This window comes from Perca flavescens, chromosome 1, assembly GCF_004354835.1.
Source record: "Perca flavescens isolate YP-PL-M2 chromosome 1, PFLA_1.0, whole genome shotgun sequence".
Taxonomy (NCBI): Eukaryota; Metazoa; Chordata; class Actinopteri; order Perciformes; family Percidae; genus Perca; species Perca flavescens.
The window spans coordinates 11,694,859-11,719,074 of record NC_041331.1 but is presented as its reverse complement, the minus strand read 5'-3'; the positions used below and the strand labels follow the sequence as shown (position 1 = coordinate 11,719,074).

Genomic DNA, 24,216 nt, shown 5'->3' with positions numbered 1-24,216 from the left:
GAGGTATGAAACTGTCTGTACAATTACAAAGTTCTCAATGCTTTGGTTTACATGTAGGGACCCTCATTATGCTACCTTGCTACATTTTGAGCCTTGTTAGTAGTTCTTTTTACTTTACCAGTGCGAGGGCAACGCGCCAGAACCGTGCCATCCCGGTCCAAATACAGGTCCTCGCCACTCTGGGGACAACCGGCTGTTTCCAGAGGGAAATGGCACCTAAGTGCTTTTCATAAATAGTATGTATAATCTTCAACTTTATCACTAAGGCTTGTTTGGATATAATATATAGTTCTATTAAATCTTATCATATAGGTCTGGTATATCAAAGCTGTCCCTGAGTGCCGTAATGCCTGCTGTTTTGGAAGGTATTATTAATATAGGTAATCTATAGATCAGGTTTCCCTACTGTGCAAGAACAGGCTAAAATTATAATTCAATTTGCAGCAATTCACCAGCGTCCAAGAAGTTTTTTTCTTTTTCCTCATGATTCGGCGTAACGAAAGAACTGCCAGGGTTATTAACATACTGATCAGCATTCATGAGGGGCTTTGCATTGACTATTTATGGTTAAAAATTCCCACGTACAGGGCAGGATAAGAGGCTGATTCACATACGCACACTTGTGCGTAATTGTGATTCATAAATTACTTACAGGTTTTATAAATCTGAATTTTTTTTGGCGTACGTACACTTTCAGTAAGGATTCTAGGCACAGTTTTATAAATGAGACCCCAGAACTATGGAGCTGAACTGCAGAGTCGGGGATAATTCTGTCATCATGAGCAACCTCTTTCACATTACATGTTGTCATTTGATCCATTGATATTGATTGAGCAGTTTTACATTACTTTAAATGTCTTATTGATTAGAATTTTATGGCAATAATTTAAAATAATTACACCCACAGAGCTTTTAGAAAGGTGCAGAATAAAAGTATTGCTTTTACGGAAAAAAAGAAAATTATTGTGAATTCCTTTGAAAACAATGTTGATGGGTCCAAAATAATTTTGTTAATGTCGGATGTCTGCTTTCAGCTTCTAACTAGGCTTGTGAGCCAATTGTATAAGTGACTGTAAGTAGTTGCATGGCAAGTTCTAGTTATGACATGAATGTAATAGAAGGGGGAGGGGGAGTGAAACATCTAGCGGCTAAATTCGATCAATTGCACCTAAATATGACCAGTGGGTCTGGACTTGGTGGACAAACAGAGTTGGTTCTACTGTAGTGAAAGAAATGAAGGGAACACACGTTTGCAGCACATTCTGCTATTCCTCCTTGGTTGTACATGACATATATACACAGCAGATTTCAACATTCATCTGCTAGAAAGTGACATAAAATGAGAAGATAATGTTTCACAGTGTAGAGCATGTTTTCATCATCTCTTATACAAAGACACAGGACACCACGTATTCTACAAGTGTTCAGAAGCAGAGAAATTAAAGTGATCATCATTTGGAGCTCTGAATGAACCCCCAGGCTGTAGTTGTAGTGGACTTGGACCTATGATTGATTTTCAGCTGGCCAAAACAGAACAGGAAAGTGTTTTAGTGGCTGAGGCTTTGGCAGTTCAACAGATGGATGGCTTCACAAAGACACTGCTCACAGGCACAACATGTAACCTTAGGACAGCTCCCCACTGTGACACGAGTGGAAATAACAACTGAACATGTGACATTTTAAAATAAGGTACTGTATTCAAAAACAAACGGGGGAAAAAAAATGCAATTTCATCTCTTTGAATTACACAAACACTTTCAGATATACGTTTCCAAAACCAGTGTTCATCTTTCTGTTAACAGGAAACCATGTTAAGCACAATATATATTACACATAGAAATGAACACTTGAGGCAAACAGTTCAGGCAGTTTATGAGTGCAACGATTATCAAATTCATTCCACATAAGGCAAAGTGTTTTTAAAGCAAAGCGGCCAAGTACAATCCATGTACAGGTCATTATCAAAATATTGCTTCATCTGTTAAATAAAAATATTCTCAGTTGAGACGCTGATTGACTGTTGAGGTCCATAAAAAAATTGAAGAAAGTCCTGTGAAATGCTGAAGAGCGAGAGAAAGTGTTGAGGAAGTGTGGGGTCATTGGTCGGGGTCAGATCCCTGCTCCTGCACCTCCAGCTCCTCAGCACTCACCATGGCAGGACTGATGGCAGCGTATCTCGTCCCGTGGAACTGACGCAGGTGAATCTGTGCAGGAAAATACAAGCAGCATCATAAAGAGACGGAGGGATTGAGGAAACAGTCAGCCGTTCCACAAACTCCTGGGCAGTTAAGTGCTTGTGTTTTAAAAAACTTTCTGGTGGCAGAGATAGAGGCAGTGATGTTTCCTCTTTCCTGTACGGGACTCTCGCACCGCCTCAAAACACACCGAAAAGTCTGATCTCTGTTCATGACAGGGTAGAGTTTCTCCAAAAGTTGAGTTAGTCTCAACTTTTAACACACCACTGCAGCTCATTTTAAACTGGATAGACAGTAGCTTAAGGATGGTACATGAACAAAAAAATTAGGTTACTGGGTGTATGGTTGAATATTGAAAAACAATTCAAACTAGAACTGCAAGCAGTTATGAGGGGGTCCAAGTCTCCCGGCGCGAGTCGCCCCAAACAACCCGGGGAACATGCGAAAGCGGAACCCAAAGCATAATGGTGGCAAATGTCAGTAAATATCGCGGGGTGTGTGCTGCAAGGTCTGTAGTACACTCCAATTGCAAATATCCCATTTACATTGATTGAGTAAAAGGGCCAAAAATCGTCTACGTTGATTATAGTGCCCCCTAATGCCCGAACTTCACCAAATTTGGTACAGAGCCTCAGAGCAGCATGCCAAACAAGCATCACAAGTTTCATGTTGATAGCAATTACTATGGTAGAGAAATTGCAATTGCTAATGTTCCATTTACATGCATTGAGTTATTGGCCAAAACACAAACATTGATTATAGCGCCCCCTAATGGCCGATTTTTGCCAAATTTTGTACAGAGCTATTATTAATCTATATAATATATAATCTATCTGATAGCATTTAATTTGTCCGAGATATGCTAAAGTTCGTGTTTGGTAGCTAGCTACGAAAATTTGTTTGGTCGTAAATTGTGCATAGTTTAACATAGCAAAATTCTTTTGATACATTTTAGTCAGGTCCATCTGGAGATGCTACGTACTAAGTTTCGTGCAGATTGGTCGTACTGCCGAGGAGGAGTTTGAAAAAGTTGGGTTTGCACATAGCGAGATATTGCGGAAAAAAAAAACCTCTTAGCAGAAATGGGCGTGGCCTATATCATCAGATTCAGCTTGATTCAAGGAACAGGTGGATGTGCTCGTGGTTGTGGCGGTGGTGCGTGATCACGGAAGGCTTGTATCATGTGTATGCGCCGACAGTTTTGTTGTCATTACTTAGAATTCCTCATGGGGGAGACAGAAACTTCGCAATATAGCTTTAAGAGGATTTATTTATTTAGCTTATTCTGGCTTTTTTTTAAAGTGGAATACTTTGTGTCTTGTATTTTAAGTTTGTTTAAATTTTTTGTAAGTTGTTCGAAATAAAACTATTCACTCATAGTCATTCATTTGCATGGTGAAAAGTAGATAATATCTACTAAAACAACAGCTGTTGAATTTTGGCAGCTTTTTCCCTTTGATTCTTCGACTCTAAAATACCAGCCCACTACGGACTGAATCCATCTGGGATTGTTCACCTGGAGGATCAACATGTGTTCTCTGCAGACAGCAGCTGATAGTTGATAGTAAAAGAGAAACCAGAGCACACCTGTATGTAGAGGTTGACCTCAGCACTCCTGCACAGGTACGGGAAGTTGCCTCCTGTTTTCAGATGAGCCCGTCTGGCGTTAGGATACAGTTTATACATCTCCTCCTTGGCCTCCAGCGACAGAGCACTTTGATCAAACACCTCCACAGAGAAAGCATGTCTTTCAGGTTATGGCAGTAGAAAACATACTAATGGACACTGGTATACCTGATGAAGAGAGACGGTTTAACACTTACATCTATAATGGTCACAGCAACATCTTTGATTTTGTGCGGCTCCACGTAAGAGTTCTGACAGTTGAGTGTTAGCCGCGATGCTAACTCACTTTGGTTCAGACTCTCCAACTACAGCACAAACAGCACATGGAGGGCAGAGGTAACATTTAAACAAGGAGACATAGAGATTACATATGTATACTTAAAAGGAACAAAGTGGTCACCTGGTTGGACAGAGTAGTTTAACATTTTGGGAAACACATTTATTTGATATATTTCCAAGACAGAGTTCTGCAGGATTCACCAAGTGAAATTTAAGACCTTTATCACAACATTAACTAAGTCCAGTTTTTTTGAAGTATCGCTAAAGAATAATATCGGTTTTATGTCTACAATACGAAAGAGACTCGCACCAATAACACAAAAGCTGATTGGCTGCAATATAAGTTGCATGTTGTTCTCATTTGTAGTCGTAATACAGCAAAATTATATTTGGACTAGCGAAAGAAACTAGAAGAACTACAACACCACGGAATAAAAAAAAAAAAAAAAAAGTTAGCGTTGCATGGACGTAGGAAAATTAAGACCTGTTAAAATTATTTAAAACCTAGAACACAATACCAGCGAATTTGAGACTTTTTAAGACCTAAATTTTTTATTTTATTTTTATTTTGAAATTTGTTACTGTTTAAGAGTTTGTCTAAACTGTCAACACATTTCTTTGACTCATTTCACGTCCTTTCCTCACATCTTAGCCCCTCCACTGAAGATGTGAGGTGAGAGAAAAGACATTTCACAGGCAAGGACCCCTAACAGCTGTACGTGAACGCCCCCTCGCTCTGACATCTCTCCATTAATGGCGCTTTTCCATTACATGGTACCTGCTCGACTCGCCTCTACTCGCCTTTTTTGGTTTTCCATTACGAAAATAAGTACCCATTACCTGCTAACAGGTACTTTTTTTAGTACCACCTCAGTCGAGGTTCCAAGCGAGCTGAGGCGATACCAAAAGGTGACGTGAAAGCGACAGAGGAGGGTGTCCTGAACAAACGTTTTTTTTTTGCTGTCTCCAGCTTCATTTGAAACAAAATGGGTCTTCTGGCTGTGGAAACAGCAACACACCTTCAACGTTTTGTGTGTGTGTGTGTGTGTGTGTGTCGCGTTAGGTCACGGCAGCACCGCTATGATGACCAGCTGGGGCGCTAGTAAAATCTGCAATGGAAAATGGACGCACAGTGCGTCAAGTCGAGGCGAGTAGAGGCGAGGCGAGCAGGTACCATGTAATAGAAAAACTCCATAATAGTGCCTTCCATTTCTCTTCGGGAGTCAGACTTTCAGAGGTCAAAGTCGGACAACCACAGAGCACCCCGAGCTCAAAATCCGACATGGCTACCATGCATCATCAGCAGTGAAAGCTGTAGTAACACACAGTTATTAGCAATTCTGTCTGATTTGTGTCTCACTAAATCAGTTGTACACACAGTCCTGTCCAACTTCATCCCGGGTCTTGCCATCGGTTTGATGGGAGCACAGTGACGTAGGAGTTATTTTCCAGATGTGTGAGGGCCATGAAGATGGTGGGTAGTGGAGTTCCCTTGGTCTAAAATGGGTTAGCTTAGCTCTTATCCCTGATCTCTAACCTGTCTTCCTGCACATGCTTCAGTTGTAGTGTGATCATCATACTCGCATGCAACACTGTGAATGCACTTCTGACAGCATATCATTGCATTACTGATACTAATATTTAGCTTCACGGCAAATCCAATCAAGATAAGTAAGTAAGTAAAATGTATTCATATAGTGCTTTTCACAGATAAAAATCACAAAGTGCTTTACAGGTTGTTATTGTAGGTTGGAAACATACAATAACACAGTGCACAATTGAAGTCACATAGTAATACATAACAAAAAAAAAAGGTGTTTAAAAAAAAAGTAGGTCTTTTCACTAAGCAGATCATATTGGAGGAGAGAGAGCGTTCCAAAGTCTCTGTGCTACCAACTCGAAGGCTCTGTCACCACGAGTCCTAAGCCGGGTGCGAGGAACAGTTAATACATTTGACATAGTATACCTTAGAGGGCGTGCTGTCAAATAAGGTTCCAGTAGGTTGGCCACATATGCAGGAAACTGTCCGTGCAATGATCTGTATGTTAATGTGACAATCTTAAACTGAATCCTATATTTGACAAGGAGCCAGTGTAGAGACTTGAGTACAGGGGTGATATGAGAACGTCTAGTTGACCTTGTCGCACGCACACACACACACACACACACACACACACACACACACACACACACACACACACACACACACACACACACACACACACACACACACACACTTACTCTGTCAACCATGAAGTCGATCGCATCTGCCATTTTAGGGTCCACAGGTCCTTTAGCAAAGTTCCCCAAAACAATCTTCTTCAACATGAAAGCTGGCATCAACCAGAAACTGAGAAAGGAAGATGGAAAGGAAACATTAATGATGAATGTAACCACTGAGAGGACAGTCTGTGATGAAATCATTGAAAAGCACCTGTTGGCTGTCCACGTCTGATTAAAGATGGAGGTATCACTGAAGGAATTACACAGTATCAGCGAGTGCACTCTGGGAGACTTGTGTGTGTACTCTGCAAACTTCTGAGCCAAGAATCCCCCCAGGGATGCACCGAACAGATGGACCTGGAAGTTCAAGTGACAGAGGATCATCATTTGATATAGAAAAAAGGGTGATCAGGCCCACAGTGCTAAAGTATTAACTTTATTTTTTGGCGAAATGTGGATGCTTCACCCACATCTTCAACCCGGCAGCACAAAAGATCTTAACAACCACCACAGTTTCACTATCCGACAAAATGTCTCCACTTCTGTTCCTGAGTTAAGGTCTCAAATTCAGTTACGGTACCCAACGCTACCTTTTTTTCTGTACTTTCTCTCTGCAATAACATAAAATAATTTCAATTGTAAAAATAATTTCAAACTTTTTTATCCTATTTACTTAGACCATCTTGTTATTTATTTAGAACATTTTACACTGCACACAAAATAACACACCTCCCTCTTTCCTCCCAAACCCGTCCCTATAAACTATTAAACCAAATCATTAATTTCTTACACTGCACTGGAACTTTTATTCTTGTATTTGTATCTTCTCTAATCTTGTTTTATTTTCTAGCGCTTTTTAATAGCTTTTTAATGTTTTATGTAAAGCACTTTGAATTGCCTTGTTGCTGAAATGTGCTATAGAAATAAAGTTGCCTTCCCTTACAATCTCCAGCCTGTCAGTCAGTCCAAAGGGCAAAGAGAACCCTGCCTGTCTGTCTAGGTAGAAGTGTAACCGCACCACTAGTGGTGTGCGATACTGCAAAATTTGGTATCGATCCGATACCAAGTAAATACAGGGCCAGTATCGCTGATACCGGTACGATACCGATACTTTTTAATAATTAAGGTGGATTCATCATCAAATTGCTCAACCTGAATGAATCCACCCACCATGGCTGCTTTCAGCTCGCCATTATGTTATATCGCAGCGAACGCCGTCTGCGTGGAGTTTTGAAAAACTCTAACCACACTTGCAACAGCTTTCCAGGCATTGCCCTGACTCGAGGCACGTATCGAAAACATGAACCAATTTGGAATGGAGCTTCGTATCGGAGCTCGATTCGTTTTGAGATGATCACGTGACCAGTGACGTCCAAAGCTTTGTTTCACAAGCGCCCACGTGACTGCTTCGAAGTCGAATTCAAAAGCTTTAAAAGTTGAGCGACACAGGACGCGCCTTTGTGGGTTGATGCAGTAGCAGAGTCAACAGAGTCAGGAGAGTTAGTGAATAGAGAGATCATTATAGCGAGTAGAAAGTGTATAGCCAGTAAAAAGTTCATAGCGAGTAGCCTAGAGAGTTTATTGCAAGTAGCCTAAGTTTATAGCGAATAGAGCGTTTATAAAAGAGAGTTTATAGCGAGTATAGCCTACGCCTTCTGCAATGCCTATCTCACCTATTTGGCTGAGGAGACAATGTTGCTCTAGGCTACGTACTCAATATAGTCACAGAAATGTGTGTGCAATGTGTTCTTCATTCATTTCCCTCCCAAGTTGATTGCACGTGTTCACAACCAAACTCCTAACTTTTCTTGTTTTTTTTTGGTGGATTCATGGCTAATATCTGTGAAAGCTTGTGACACATGCTATCCTTAACTTTCACCACCAGATGTCCTCATAGAGTTCTGAAGCTTCGAGTACTGAACCTTTTTTTCAATCCAATTGGATTGAAAGCTTCACTGGTTCAGAAAGCTTCAGTTCGCCATCACTACTTAACGTTGAACAAACTGCCGAGGCGATGTCATTTTGTTCCGTCCGCACCTCTGCGTGTGTGTGTGTGTGTGTGTGTGTGTGTGTGTGTGTGTGTGTGTGTGTGTGTGTGTGTGTGTGTGTGAGAGCGGAGCTCCACTCTCTGTCAACATGTAGAGAGGACAGATAAGCTTGCGCTACAGGAACTGAAATTTGGCAGTTTGATTTAATGTGAATTGGTTGATTTAATTGGTGAATTGGTCCTTGGTAGTACCGACGTAATTCAGTCGGTACCCGACCCCCAATGGCCACAAACATTATGATGTCACAGCATGTGTGACCTTTGACCGTTTTGGGTGTACACTTCATCATTTTATCCTGTTAGACATTTGTGTGAAATAGTGTCTTTTTTTTTTTTTTCTATTCAAAACAAACAAACAAAACGGCATATAAAGAGCAGGTCATGTAACTCGTCAGTCCGTTAAGCGGCGTGAGAGTCCTGTAACGGTACAGGAAACAGGAAACAGGAAACATCACTGCCACGAACAAGTCAAAAAAGAAAACACAAGCACTCAACTGCCCAGGAGTTTGGGTAACAACAGCTGACTGTTTACTGCAACAACCAAGCAAAGTGACTTCTTCTCTTTTCTCTCTCTGTGACATGACGCTGCCTTCAAGTGTGGTCGGAAATGTTGAACACCAATGCTGACAGAAGGATTTACTAATGTATTTTAGGATTTATATATAAATGACTCAGTCCACAAAAATATTTGTCAATGCACAGAAAAATAGTTATTGTTGTATAAATGTGAAACAAATAAAATATGGTTCACAAATGTATTTCTGATGGACAAAAATATTTTTTTGTTGATGTGGTTGTTTATCATCATAAACTTAATACATTTGAGTGAGTGTGTGTGTGTGTGTGTGTGTGTCGCTTTACAAATGTACTGTACTTTAACAGGGAAGTAACTGTAGCCAATCAGATGTCTCCTTCTGTTTCTAGTAAGCATAGATAATAGGTTTTGATTTTAATGCTACGATTTAATATGATCACATAACGTCTCGCAGTCTGCAGTTATGAACTCACTCTGTATATACAGGAAATGTGAGCGTGCATGATTACATATATCTGAGTTATTAATGCTTGATGTGGCATTCAACTAAAGTGTTAGCTAACAAGTTAGGTACATAATGCTAACATAATCATTAGCTAGCTAGCCATAATATGAACCTTTTAACATTAGACAACATAACCTTACAGGTTACTCATCTTCAAATAGCTTACCTGTTATATATATATATGCAATAAAATATAGTTCAGTTTGAACTGATCAGCAACTTCTGATTAACTAGGTTATAAATGTGAGGTTGGTAAATTATCAAGTAACTATGTTTAATTACTGATGCTCTAGCTGTTGTAAATCCACTAGCCCATTCATATAGACAGTGCTGTACCTAACAGCTGGCTGAGGTCAGCCAATCAAAACAGCCGAGGGGTCAATGCGTCACTCCCATCTCACACGCTAGTCAGCTGAGCTTTTCACTCTTTGTGGTTTGGTTCCCTCGGTTACTGTATAATGATGGGATTCAGATTGCGGTTACGTGTATGTGTGTAATTCCTGGGAGTACTTTTAGATGTTAAGTTGGCCACTCATGGCGGAAGAAAACACTGCATGCCCAGCTCTGAAGCAAAAGGAAAACACACACACACACACACACACACACACTTACTTTATCCAACTGCAGGTGATCGAGAAGCTTCCTGAAGCCGTCGCAGAACTCCATGAGATCCCAGTACACCGGATACTGGAGCTGGAAACCACACATTGACCCTGGAGTCAGGCTAGTCTTCTACTCAGGCCAATATGCTAGTTAAGTAATGGATTCATCAATGGGTCCATTAACAGAAACTCAATTTGATTAGCACCAGTCTCAGGTGGTATCTATCACAGGAAACAGAACAAGACGCCACCTTGAGCTCTGAGAAACTCAAGGTGGGCATTAGGGCTGCAGCTATCGATTATTTTAGTAATCGATTATTCTACCAATTATTCCTTCGATTAATCGGATAAGAAATACTTAGTAAACAGCAATAGTAAATATTTATTATTGCTGTTTACTTAAAAAAAAAAAAAAAAAAAAAAAAAAGGAAAAACATTTCTAAGACTCTTGCCTCTGGCTCTTTGCAGTGGATATGCGAAAGAGCTGTTCATTAACCAGAGGGTAAATGGGACTGTCTAAAGCTTACAGCAGGTCCATTCAACTATACTGTTCTGGGGGACACATTTTCAGAAGCCTAATACACAGTGAGGAGAAAGAATAAAGAATGCTGACATCACCGGCATGATGACGTCATTCACTGGCATATTAAGTGGCCAATGCTGGGGGGGGGAGGAGCCGGTTTGTCTCCGGCAGCAGCTAAGTTTCCAAAGATTAGTAGCAAACTAATAAACAGTTAAACTACAAACCGGCAGCTTTTGTTTTAGCTTGTTGGTAAAACATGGCTATTAGCAGAGTAGCGTGCTGTAGGCTAGTTGTGTAAAACAGCGCGGTGGACGAGAGCAGCAGTTTATTACCTTGTGTAGGCTTCGCTCCGTGGAATGGATGAGTACACTGGATGTTTTCTACAGAGATGATGTCGCAGCATGTTTGCAGCTTACAATGATCCCAAACTTTCTGTCGTTTCCTCTCGCCTGTCTCTTCTCTTAGACCCTCGCTATTTTCGTCTTCCTTCATTTGTAATCTGGGCCGTCATTCTTGTATCCACAGAAGGGTCAACTTGTGGAGCGCTAGTAAAAAACCTCCGTGCGGAAACACAGTGAGCCGTACAACCTTAATTACATTGATTTTACGAAGCTTCGAGGCAAAGAATTTTGCTTGGAGGATTTTTTGTAGTCGAATTAGTCGAGGAATCGTTTCAGCCCTAGTGGGCATGTTAAGCTTTTAAACAGTTTACAGAGAAAACTAATAACAGTAACAATACGAATAGAGAAAGGCAGAGGAATCCAGAATTAATATAAACGTTAGCTGCAGCCCTATTCAACCTGAAGCAGTAGAAACACAAGATGTGACATGCTGAAGCTGCAGTGTGTTTGCAGTGTTGAGCTCACTGAGATGACTCGGTAGCCCCATCCCGTCAGAGCCAGCACCTGCTGGAAGAACACCTCGGCTGTCCCACTGACTGGAGGGAGCAAGATGATGGGGCAGCGGATGCTCTTTGGGCCGGCGTCGTACAGCGACCACACCTTACTGTCATCGTCATCAACAATAATCTGGCGGAGACAAAAAAAAAAAAAAAAAAAAAAAAAAAAACAACGTGAGAAAACAGCATCCTGCAAACTAATCATGGCCCTGAAGTTTCTTTCACACTGGATTTCAAACAGGCCGCAAATACGGAACTATTTCACTTGAAGACTAAAATAAACACTAAGTTCAAGGAGTTCTTTATACGCATTTAATAATGGGGACCACACATGCAATGGTTGCTGCAAAGCTTTCCAGAAGAAACGTAATGAAACTAACTAGTTAAAGTTATGGTAAAGACTTGAAACTTTAATAAAGTCTAGGACTGACCGACAGACACAACACACACACACACACACACACACACACACACACACACACACACACACACACACACACACACACACACACACACACACACACACACACACACACACACACACACACACACACACACACACACACACACACACACACACACACACACACACACACACACACACAGTAAAAAGGTTTAAATAATCAAGTTAAGTCTTGCTGGCTGTAGCAGTTAGCTAGAAGCTAATTTACAGGAAACATCTTCTCTGTAAAGAATGACTCTCTGAAGGATTCTCTGGTCCCAAGATCTGACATGGGACTATTTGTTGATAAAGATTATCATTAAAGATATTGGATTAAGTAAATAATTAGCAGATTGCCCAATAATTAAAAAAAAATAAAAATACATTAGTCTTTGAACCAAGTTCCCAGGGATCATGGGAAAAACATGAAACTACATGTTGTGGTTTTCGTTTTCTCAAAGATAAGGTAATGCCAATTATTCTTGTATGTAAGTCACAACCTGTATTATTGTTTATCTAACTCACTGTAGAACTGTCTCAGTATGGCACACAGATCCACTCACACGGACATGTTAATAACATGAAGACGACTCGTGAGAATGGGTTTTTAATGGAAGTGATAGATGACAAAATCCACAGTCCTGTGTGAAAACATATTCTATTTTACATATATTTCATCGGTTTAGTACAGCCCCACTTTAGGCCAATACAAATTTTTATATTGAAGAGTACAAATAATCTGATTATGATAAGGTTCCCTCCTCAAACTTGTTTTTTCTATATCAACTGTGACCAACAAGAGTTAAAATAGACTCTGGTGGTTGAGAACGGTGACACGGTTTCTAAACATATCTTTGGATATTTTCTGATTCCGTTTCTTCAGCTGACATATACCATACACATTAGGGATGTTAATAATCAACTGTTAACTGATAAAGAGAATTTGACCAGAACCCTACAAACTATATCATTAAAAAAAGGAATAAAAAAACAGTTGGTTGCATGTATAGATGGCCCGATACCACTTTTTTGCTTCCCGATACCGATTCCGATACCTGAACTTGCGTATCGGCCGATACCGAGTACCGATCTGATACCAGAGTGTCATATATTTCATTATGTTTTAACAGCTGTATACTACTATTCCTGTACGGGTGCGATGTGATTTCTATTTTTGTTGTCGGTCTGGCTCAGGTTAAACTCTTTGTGAAACATGAACAAACACAAACAATGAATGCCCCAGAACTTTCTTTTATTCTCCAGTTTGACAGGCAGTTATAACGGAAAAAGAACATAAATAAACTACTTTAATGTAGATTTTCTTTAGGGCTTTATTACGTGGTATCGGATCGGTGCATAAACTCCAGTACTTCCCGATACCGATACCAGCGTTTTAGGTAGTATCGGAGCCGATACCGATACTGGTATACACGTATCCACAGCGCTGCAAAGGAGGGTCTGGAACAGCATTCCTGGATGGGGGGAAAAAAGTGCTCTGGTTTATTGGCATTTCTTTAAACCAATCACAATCGTCTTGGGCGGCGCGAGGCAACGGGAAAAGTGGCGGAGCCGCTGCAAAATAGCCTCGAGAACTTTTATTGTAGCTTGTTTTGCCCGATGCTGACTGTTTTTCAAATATATGGTCCCTGCTCGACTCGCCTCGCCTCGTCTTTTTTGGTTTTCCATTATGAAAAAAAGTCCCTGGTACCTGCCAACAGGTACTTTTTTTTTTTACTATTACATCCGTCAAGGTCCCAAGCGAGCTGAGGCGATACCCAAAGGTGATGTGAAAACCTGCAGACTACTGATTGGTCGGATAGAATCGTCACTGATCACTGCGTTATCATTGCTAGCGACAGACAGGGTTGTCCTGAACAAACCTGCCATTTTTAAATAGTTTAGCCAGCGTTTTTTTTTTTTTTTTTTTTTTTGCTGCCTCCAGCTTCTTTTGAAACAAAATTTGTCACAATGTGTGTGTCACATTAGGTCACGGCAGTTTAATGCGGCCTCGCTATGACGACCAGCCACGCTCGCCTCATGCATGAGGCGGTACGAAATCTGCAATGTAAAGAGGACAGGGCACCGCGGCCGAGTCGAGCCGAGTACAGCTGGTACTAGCAGTGGGTAAGCGCCATCAGACAGAAAATAGGGTCCAGGTTGAAAAAGAAAAACGGTAGTTACCCTTTAAGAGCCTCCATTTGACTCTGGCTTTTTGTTTACACAGTAGGTACCGATAATACTGACTACAGCATGCTTTAATCTAGCCCTTTTTTCAGAAATCATTTTTAATAACTCGCAAAGCTGCTTTGTAAGGAACTTTATACTGTTAGAAGCTTACCAGTCACTGGTTAGTAGTAGGGTTGTATATTATCTATATGAAATGATTTCTTTGTTGTTTTTTTTACTTTTCCAGCCCTGGTCTAATGGGTCGGCTGGTATTTACTGGCCTGACGTTTGATGGAACTTGTGTCATTTAAGCAGGTTTCAGTGGTATACCTCTCTCACACCACCTACCAGGGTTGGGCTAGGGTTGTCTGATCAGGGTTCAACCCTTCTTTTGGAAATTCAAACCAAGCCAGTCTACATGGGTACATCAGAAATCACCTGGGTCAACCTGGGAGCACTGCATAACAATTACCTTAAGTTCTATAAATGGGCGGGGCTTTACAAGTCATATTCAGTGAACAGCAAACATCACATACTCCCGTCCAGCTGTATAACAGCAGAGCTAATGTGTTTTGTAGCTGAAATAATTCATTTTTTAATTGTTTTGCAGTGAATACCTTCCAAAGCACAAAAAAATAACCATCAAAGACTTCTCAGATGATTTTGTGGAGTGTGATTTCTCCTCCTCTGCATATTTACTGCAGCAACAAGAAAAGGAAGTAGGTTAGTCTAGTATCGATGTTTGACTATTTTAAGACGAGGGGAGATCTGTTTGATTTCATCTAAAGTAAAGTTGGGCTTTGCTGTTGGCTTCACGACTTATTTAAAAAAATAAAAAATAAAAAAAAGAGAATCGCACTCCCCAGCAGCCACACTGAACTGCAGTCTGCAGACAGGTGTTTGTCTTGTAAGAGCGGCGGTGCCGGGAGAATTAAATTGAACTTATTTTCATACGTTCACATTGCTGTTGTTGAAGCTGCCTGTGAAAATCCAGCGTGAAGCATAGTGAGACAATATCTTTGTTGTTGTTGTTTTTCCAAAGTGTGCAGCGACCCATGACTGCCCCACTCTCATTTCAAAACCAATCACATAATTTGTCCCACCCTATCTGGTGGCGACCCAGGTCAAGCGCAATTGACATTGAAATCAACCCTAGTTCTACCCTGATCCAACCCACCTCGCTACCTGGGTCACGATGCCCAGTAGATAGAGGAGGGTTACCCCATTCAACTACACATTCAACCTGGATATTTTGTGTGAGAGGCGTATTAGTTTCAGGCATAATAAACAGAACATTTCTCAAAAGCAATTTTTGAAGGGGACACAAAAAATACAGCCAAAATTGAAAGGTATGTAGGATAGGTGTAGTTGTGGTGCAGGCTGGGAAGGCTATTTTATTCACTTTAAACACTGATTTTATTCTGGCCGCCACTGCCAATGTTTTGTATAGGTTATAAGATGAGCTATTATATAACATGTTCAGGTTCATACTTGTGTTTTGTGTTTGTGCTATAACATGTGTTCTGTAATGGCAAAATTACATTTAAGCACAATTCCTTATATTTTTATGTTTTATTTCTACTTTACTGCTCTCACAAATGCTGAAAGAGTTTCTCATTTTCCACATGTAGATTTTCATTCTAACTTTGTGAGACATGCAGTCTGGAACATTATGTGAGCCTGAACCGATAAAAGTACAAGGTCACCCTAAAACTATCTCTAGTTTTCCCATGCCAGTTAAGATGTAACTGGGGGGTGAAAGTCGTACAGGGAGGAGGAGGTGAGATGGCTCCAAGATGTCTCTTGTATTCATCTGATTGTCTTCATTTGTATCAGATTGCCTGTCAAAATTGTAGCGTCATAATAATCCAAGTGCGTGTGTGTTGTCACTCTGAAGATGCATATAAGCCTAGTGTTCTTGTGCACTCATTTGAGAAACTGACTCCACACTGGGCTGCGGCCTTTTGTGAAATCATGTTGATCCTATTTGCACCTCCACACATTGGACTTGGGTAAAGAGGACACCCACCAGACACACCACTGTGTGAGGACCAACTGGTAACGTATTATGTCTCAGTGCAAAAGGCACAAATTCCTGATGACATGCTAACAACCACAATGAGAGCAGCAGAGCCACTCAGTGAGGTGATTGGTTAACCCTCACTGTAGACTAAGCTTACAGAGCAGCAAGGCCATAGCAACACACACACACACTCAGAGATAAGAGAAAAATAGGAGTTGTGCATGTACAGTAAATGGTTCAGCAATGATTTTGATATAGTTTTTGTCATCAATTATAGAATGTGATATGTTTCCCATATCAGGTAACAAATTGGATAAATAGAGGTCAATTGGAAGTACTTAGGTTTGTTCTATAGGCCTAAAAACTTTAATTCATAATGATTTTTAGAACTACCAGACAACGGTTAGTATAATTTTGGGTTGCAAACTAAAGATAAAAAGAAAATAAACAACATATTTTTGTTTAATTCGTCTTAGTTTATTGGTTATATTGAAACCAATACAGGTTGATATGAGATTTCAGCCTCAAAACAGTTAATTTAATTTTGTACTCTAGTGAGTTTTTTTTTCAGTAAAACTGCACTAAAGACTTTGTATTTTGATTTGCTATATCAGAAATAGGTTAAAACTAAATTAATTGATGTTGACGTTGAAAACACTTTGGTGAATGGTTTTCTTTTAAAAGAAATGATTTATTGAATTTTGTGTTGCTTTTATTCAGGTTTTGCTGTGTAACACAGGACAGTGTTAATGGCTAAACCACTGAACAGATTTATATGTGCTGCGTTGTTTTGAGTCATGAGCTTGTCATGCCTCAAATAGAAGGGATACAGTAGCAATAATAAATTGGTTGTTTAATGAATGGGGTGTTCACATAATTTTTTTAAATTTGAAAACTATTCTAAAAGGAAATTTAGTTTTGTTTTGATTGACTTTCACTATTTACTTTAAAGGTTGTGTTAAAGTAATCTAAAAGAGAACAATTACAGAAGCAGTGTTTCCTTTTTAGCACAATTTGTATGGATTTTATAGAGTTAAACCAGCATGAGGGAAAGAAATGCGGTTTTATAATTATTGATATTTTTCCAGGTGATAATATTGATAAAAGAACAAATAATGCTTTTTGGAGTTCTGTTTTGTGCCACACGGCGCCTCATTTGTGTCAGTCGCGTCCATCTCGCTCCCCCTCCAGCTGCAGGATCGATGAAAACTGTCTGGAGGTACGGACCAGCAGACGGACTGAGAGAAGGAGGGGGGGGGCGAGAGACCATTCTGCTCCGACACATCTGACACATTGTGAAGTTAAGTAGCACACAGACTCACATTCTGAAAATACAAGCATTATTAGGAGAAGATAATTAGAAGTACTTATTTTTACTTTTAAGATAGGTATTCAGTTGATGTGTCAGGAAATGTTTAAAGTACGTTTCATTGTTCGAATCTGAATTGGATTGATGAAAATTTGATAGAAATAACTTTGGCTTTAGGTAAAGTCTGACATAAAACATCTGTAAACTATTTTTTGTGTGAGTGCTGAGATGGGGTTTGAAACCATGATGATTAAATGTATCAACAACTTGGAGATATGATTAAGACTAAATATCTAAATGAAAATGTTTAATGTTGATGTGACTGCTTAATGATGTACATTATGAGTAATGTACTGAGACAATGGTATACACATATTCATTTAATATTTACTCTCATATTTATATGTTTACACGAAAAGTAAAATATAAGTTAAAGATAACTCTTATAAACAGTAAAAGATAATACTTTTATACTATAAAGATAATAATATATAATATACTAGTATACTTTATAAATAGAAGGGATAACAATTCAGTCAGGAAAAGCTTAGAGGAAACAAGAGCTTTAGAGAGATAGAGAAGTGCACTGGATGCCAGTCTATGAGAGACTGGCTCAGGTTACAGCAGGCGTGTCCAGCGAGGAGGAGTCTGACACAAGGCCTTGTGTCTCTGAGTTTTCAGCACACCAACATAGAAACCTGAATTGACTCAAATGCCTAAAAGTTTAGAAAAAACAAGAAGTTGCCTTTCAGGCCAGTTCCTGCTGGTACCAGAGAGCTAAAAGTACTTTTGAATTAGGATAATAGGTCTCCTATTGATGGATTGTATAGGAGTTCAAATTAACAGTTACTTTCAATCGGAAGTCAATTATATTTGATCTACTTCTTGCTTTCATCTGAGGGAATTTAGCCCACACTGGGGAAATTCATATAGGTGATAAACAAACAGTTGGTTTTTGATTTCAAAGACAAATTATGTCATTTTTAGGAATAACTAATTTGGATTTCAAAGACAAAAAAATTTGTATCAGAATTTTGTCAAATGCTTACAGATGCTATATGTAATCTGACATATTTGGGTTAAAAAGAATTAGGATTTTTGTACACAAACATATGTGTATGAAATATGTTTTATTGTCATCAAACTGCCCGACCAATATACAGGCCTACAAGTCCAACTGAAATGATTAGTTGCCAAATCAATTAATTGATTGACAGAAAAACTGCTTTGATCGTTTCCAGTTTCAAAAAATGTGAGGACTTTTTGATATTGCTGTTTTTTTTGTACCTTAAGTACATATTTTTAATGGAATATTGGTGGTAACAGAAAATGTTTACTATAACTATCTGTATGAACCTTGTTTAATTGACTAACCCCATTTAAGCAATATTTTTGAATCAATGATGACATAGATCAAACTTTGAAAAGCAGTGTGTTTAAATGCTCCTTCTTACAGAGGCTCAAAACAGCCAAGAAGGGGACCACACACACACACACACACACACACACACACTGACACACACACACACGAAACAATGGTAAAGATTGTTTCCAACGATTTGTCAAGTGCTAGCAACCTCTGACAATAGAAGACATGGACGACGCTATCTGCAAAAAATATATGTAATCATTAAAGTAATTTGTGTATTGTGATTAGGTTGTAATCAAAAGGGTGGAATGTAATGGCAAAATTACATTTAAGCACAATTCCTTATATTTTTATGTTTTATTTCTACTTTACTGCTCTCACAAATGCTGAAAGAGTTTATCTCATTTTCCACATGTAGATTTTCATTCTAACTTTGTGAGACATGCAGTCTGGAACATTATGTGAGCCTGAACCGATTAAAGTACAAGGTCACCCTAAAACTATCTCTAGTTTTCCCATGCCAGTTAAGATGTAACTGGGGGGTGAAAGTCTTACAGGGAGGAGGAGGTGAGATGGCTCCAAGATGTCTCTTGTATTCATCTGATTGTCTTCATTTGTATCAGATTGCCTGTCAAAATTGTAGCGTCATAATAATCCAAGTGCGTGTGTGTTGTCACTCTGAAGATGCATATAAGCCTAGTGTTCTTGTGCACTCATTTGAGAAACTGACTCCACACTGGGCTGCGGCCTTTTGTGAAATCATGTTGATCCTATTTGCAAATATATATGTTTTTTAATAAAATACAAAAACCCAACTTGGTTTTAGTCTCAGTCGGTCTTATGTGTTTCAATTTACTAAACTCTCAAACTCTTTCCCCTGCTGCAAAGGAAAATTCCATAACAGTTCATGCTTTCATTTTCAAAAAACACTATAGTAGCACTACAGTCAAACATTTCCGGTTATTTTTTACAACATAACTGGAAACTTTGCTGTTAATGTCCAACAAAGTGCTCTTTTTGCTTGTTTCATCCATTTACTTATTGCTCTCAACAGCATAACATTACAGCATGGTTACTACAGTCACAGCCTCCTGGCACACAACCAACAACAGCATAAATGCACGCTCCCTGGAGGAGCAGGTGGATGGCTACTGTAAATACTAGAATAGAGACACCAACAAATTTAAGTTTCAGCAGTGATGTGACCCGTAATTGAGGAGAATTTAACAACATTGGCATCCATGTTGGAGTCCTTTGTCCAGATACATTTTGCAATGTCCATCTCGGATCACATTTTCACTATGACCACTACTACGGTCATTGCTAAACATTGTGGCAAAATATGAACAATAACGTTGCCGTCAGTGGGCTTATTTGCTAACGTTAGCAACAATTTTGTAATGGCGGACCGCTGCTAATTTGAGATAGACCGATTACAAATTTCTAGGCCAATTTCAATTTCATTGAGTTTGAACTGCCGATACCGATTACATTTTTTCTAACCACTTTACAGCACACACAAATTTTTATTTTCTATCTTTTCTTTAATAGAAAATTTTTAAACAGATAATCGATGACTATAAAACAGAACTATACAAATTACTCCTGGTGTGGGAAATTCACACACATCTAAAGTGCAATGTTATGGAAGAACCATTTCCTTCTTTTCACATCCAATATCCAACTAAAGAAATGTGATATATTTAGCAAACTAAACTTCTGTATGAAAACATAAATAACAAATTAAAATAAATAAAGCCTTGATATTTCTCAAAACACACACACACAGGCATGTTTGAACATCAACAGTAACGTTACCTGAAAACAGCGTGTAGTTCCTTTTTTAGCAAGTTTGCTTTATTTGTCATTGTGCATAAATATGAACAATACCGTTGTATTGGGCACCACTGCTACATGCATATAGCGGAAACCCTGCGTGTGCACGTGTGATGTTGATGTTGTGCGATGTTAATCATGCAGCACCCGAGTGCATTTGACCGGCATAAAATCGGCATACGTCAGACTGACCGGCCGGTTGCCGGTCATGGCCGATCACGTGAAAATCAGCCAATTCCGTTCACCAGCCGGTCAATCGGTGCCTCTCTACAGCTAATAAATGTATATAGCGGAAACACTGAACCATAACATACATACTTAATGGCTGCTGAGCTAATCTAATAGAATCTAATGATGTTACGGAGGTAAAACCTTTACTGTTGCACTAACGACCAAGCCCTATGTGTGTCTGTTCACTGAAGAAAATCAGCATCAGTTTGCTCACTACGGACTTTATAAAAATCTAGTATCATAGTACGGCAGTATACATTAATGCTGGACAAAAACACCTTTCCTAATTGGAAATAGAAAATTAAGACTGGGCAGGTTTGTTTGGACTACTTGGTGTCAGTGAAATGTGGCAACACTGGACTCACACGTCATGGGACAGACACACACGTGATGTAATCAGACAGATATGCAAATGTGATCATGCTGCATGAAAATGATCAACCAGTTATGGGTTTGATATGATTAAAAGCGGCGCTTTGTTATTACTGACATAACACATCAGGCCAAATAATAATCCTGACTTGTCTTGTCTATTTACTAGAGATGTTTCGATACCGATACCAGTATCGGTATCGGCTCCGATACTGACTGACTGTCAAACTGGAGAATAAAAGAAAGTTCTGGGGCATTCATTGTTTGTGTTTGTTCATGTTTCACAAAGAGTTTAACCTGAGCCAGACCGACAACAAAGATAGAAATCATATCACATCCATACGGGGATAGTAGTATACAGCTGTTAAAACATAATAAAATATATAATAAAATATATGACACTCTGGTATCGGATCGGTACTCAGTATCGGCCGATACGCAAGTTCAGGTATCGGAATCGGTATCGGGAATCAAAAAAGTGGTAACGGGCCATCTCTACTATTTACTTGGCATATTGCTTTTTTGGGTAATGTTTAGTTCCATATTTCTACGTGTTTGTAAAATCATTATTACACATGTTATGTGTTCATGTGCAGTGATTATGGATTAGCATCACAGATTACAAGTCATGAGGTACTTACTCTTTTCAGCGGCACTGTGCTTCTGAACCAGTTATAGTCAGGAGACACTTTAATCTCGTCCATCTGGGGACACACACATTATACAGTTATAGTCAGGAGACACTTTAATCTCGTCCATCTGGGGACACACACATTATACAGTTATAGTCAGGAGACCCTTTGATCTCGTCCATCTGGAGGGACACACATTATACAGTTATAGTCAGGAGACACTTTAATCTGTCCATATGAGGACACAGACAGTCAGGAAATACAGTGACTTAAACCGCTAACCTGTTGACTAATTCCGCTGTTGGCGTTAGAGAAAGACAAACACCTGGCGCAGTTATATTAGCTGAACTGCTAGCTGTCGGTGTGCGCTGGTAACGTTGAAGATAAAAATCAACAGTATGTGGCCGTTAACACTCGTTACGGCGATAACTCAATGACCTAATATAGATAAAGTTATTGACTGTGCCTAAATATGATTTATGGCTACTTTTACCGTGTTCGTTGTGGATGTTAGTCACCGTGTCCGAGGGATTTTATCCATATCTAGGTAGCATTTCCTCCGGCTGCCTGCCTGGTCATATGACTATCGCTACAGCTTCCCACACTTCCGCAAATCTGCCACCGCCTACAAAACAATACACAGCTGCTTGCTTGCCTGTCTGACTGCCTGCGTGTCCGCGTGTCTGTCACAAGCCAACGTTAGCACATTACACCATGGATGTTAGCTAGCTACAGTCAGAGACGGTTTCAATAATGGTTTGGAACCTCTTTGCTACATTGTACAGTGCTGTAACCTTTTGTAACGGTTTGCAGTCAGGCTGTAAAGGCTACGTTTACGCATGCGCAGACAAACATCCAGTAGCTGTTATCCATGATGTGTTAGAATTCTGTTTAGCATGGGATATGGAATATCTCTGTGTGCCTACTGATCATGTGTCAGTGTCAGACTTTTACTTATGATAATTAACACATTTGCCAGCCATTATATTATACATCTTACAGTACAAACGGTATATGTGCAGTTTAGTGTCCCAAATTCCCCATAGAATGTCCTTAATTAATTATGAACCTGCTAAACCACCTGTGCTACCCTTACTCTAATCCTAACCTTAACATGTCTCAAATAAGACCCTCATCATTTGGGACACTCAGTTTTTGGTGTTTGGACACACCTCATTCAATGCGTTTCCTTTTTATTTTCATGACTATTTACATTGTAGATTCTCACTGAAGGCATCAAAACAATGAATGAACACATATGGAATTATGTACTTAACAAAAAAGTGTGAAATAACTGAAAACATGTCTTATATTTTAGATTCTTCAAAGTAGCTACCCTTTTTATTTATAAGGGGAAAAATTCCACTAATTAACCCTGACAAAGCACACCTGTGAAGTGAAAACCATTTCAGGTGACTACCTCATGAAGCTCATTGAGAGAACACCAAGGGCTTGCAGCCCTATCAAAAAAGCAAAGGGTGGCTACTTTGAGGAATCTAAAATATAAGACATGTTTTCAGTTATTTCACACTTTTTTGTTAAGTACATAATTCCATATGTGTTCATTCATAGTTTTGATGCCTTCAGTGAGAATCTACAATGTAAATAGTCATGACAATAAAGGAAATGCATTGAATGAGAAGGTGTGTCCAAACTTTTGGCCTGTATTGTATACCTGTGAACACCGCTTCCCTGTCAAACAAATGTATTTGTTGAGTTAAAAAATCTAAATATTTTGTAGGGAGATGATACTTAAAGTTTTGGCTTGTGTGGAGGTGATCGGTGATGAACAAAAGACTAAGCAGCCAGTGCCTCGAGTTTGCAGCTAATTAGCCAATAATAATAAGGCAAAACAAATAGTTATAGCTTGTGTAATAAGTTAGCAGAGGCATCATGGCCATACAGGCATGTGCTGTAGCCTACTTAATGGAAACACTCCAGGTGAACAGCTACAGTAAAATCTGTGTCTAATAACCTCATCACAATCGCCACATTCATAAGCAAATTAGGCAATTAACTAACATTTGACAAGGCCCAGTTAATGAGTTAATAGTCTTTCCCCCTTAAATGTTAAGTTTAAAGATTAATTTAGAAGAAATCTACAGATTGAAGGTAAAAAAATGTGACCGTTTTTACCATTTCTAGTCTGGCCCAAAAAGGCCAGACGAAATCTGACTCCAATTAAGGTCACTACACCTCACACCTTTAAGATTTAAGTGTCGGTTGACTGGTAGATCAGAAATAAAACTCAGGATTTGCTTAGTTAAAATATAACAAGCTTTAGTGAAATGATATTGCAAGTAAATATATATGCATATGGAGGCAGTTCTCCATCAAGACCATCTCCCTCGCCCTACCAACAGACAGTCTCCCCGGGAACTCGTGCCCGCTACCCAGACCCTC

The 24,216-nt window shown here is 39.4% G+C and overlaps 1 protein-coding gene across 2 annotated transcripts; it reads right to left on the bottom strand.

The window, feature by feature from the left end:
• Positions 1-1,245: 1,245 nt before the first annotated feature.
• Positions 1,246-22,871, bottom strand: spg21 (SPG21 abhydrolase domain containing, maspardin). 2 transcript variants are annotated; one of them, XM_028581642.1, is made up of 9 exons: positions 22,469-22,871; positions 21,823-21,885; positions 11,402-11,563; positions 10,023-10,103; positions 6,535-6,680; positions 6,342-6,450; positions 4,019-4,126; positions 3,783-3,923; positions 1,246-2,204 (listed from the first exon to the last, which is right to left on the bottom strand). In XM_028581642.1, the coding sequence occupies exons 2-9, from the start codon at positions 21,883-21,885 to the stop codon at positions 2,097-2,099; spliced, it is 918 nt and encodes a 305-aa protein (XP_028437443.1). In that variant the 5' UTR covers positions 22,469-22,871; the 3' UTR covers positions 1,246-2,096. The 2 variants fall into 2 exon arrangements, with proteins under 2 accessions (XP_028437443.1, XP_028437435.1); XM_028581634.1 differs by having other exon boundaries at positions 22,307-22,868.
• Between the last annotated feature and the right edge of the window lie 1,345 nt (positions 22,872-24,216).

Coding starts and splice junctions, on each gene's coding strand:
- spg21 (XM_028581642.1), bottom strand. CDS start 21,885: ATGGACGAGATTAAAGTGTCTCCTGACTATAACTGGTTCAGAAGCACA. Junction 10,104..11,401: donor GGGGCTACCGAGTCATCTCA/GTGAGCTCAACA, acceptor TGTGGTTTCCAG/CTCCAGTATCCGGTGTACTG. Junction 3,924..4,018: donor TTGCTGTGACCATTATAGAT/GTAAGTGTTAAA, acceptor TTCTCTGTGGAG/GTGTTTGATCAAAGTGCTCT.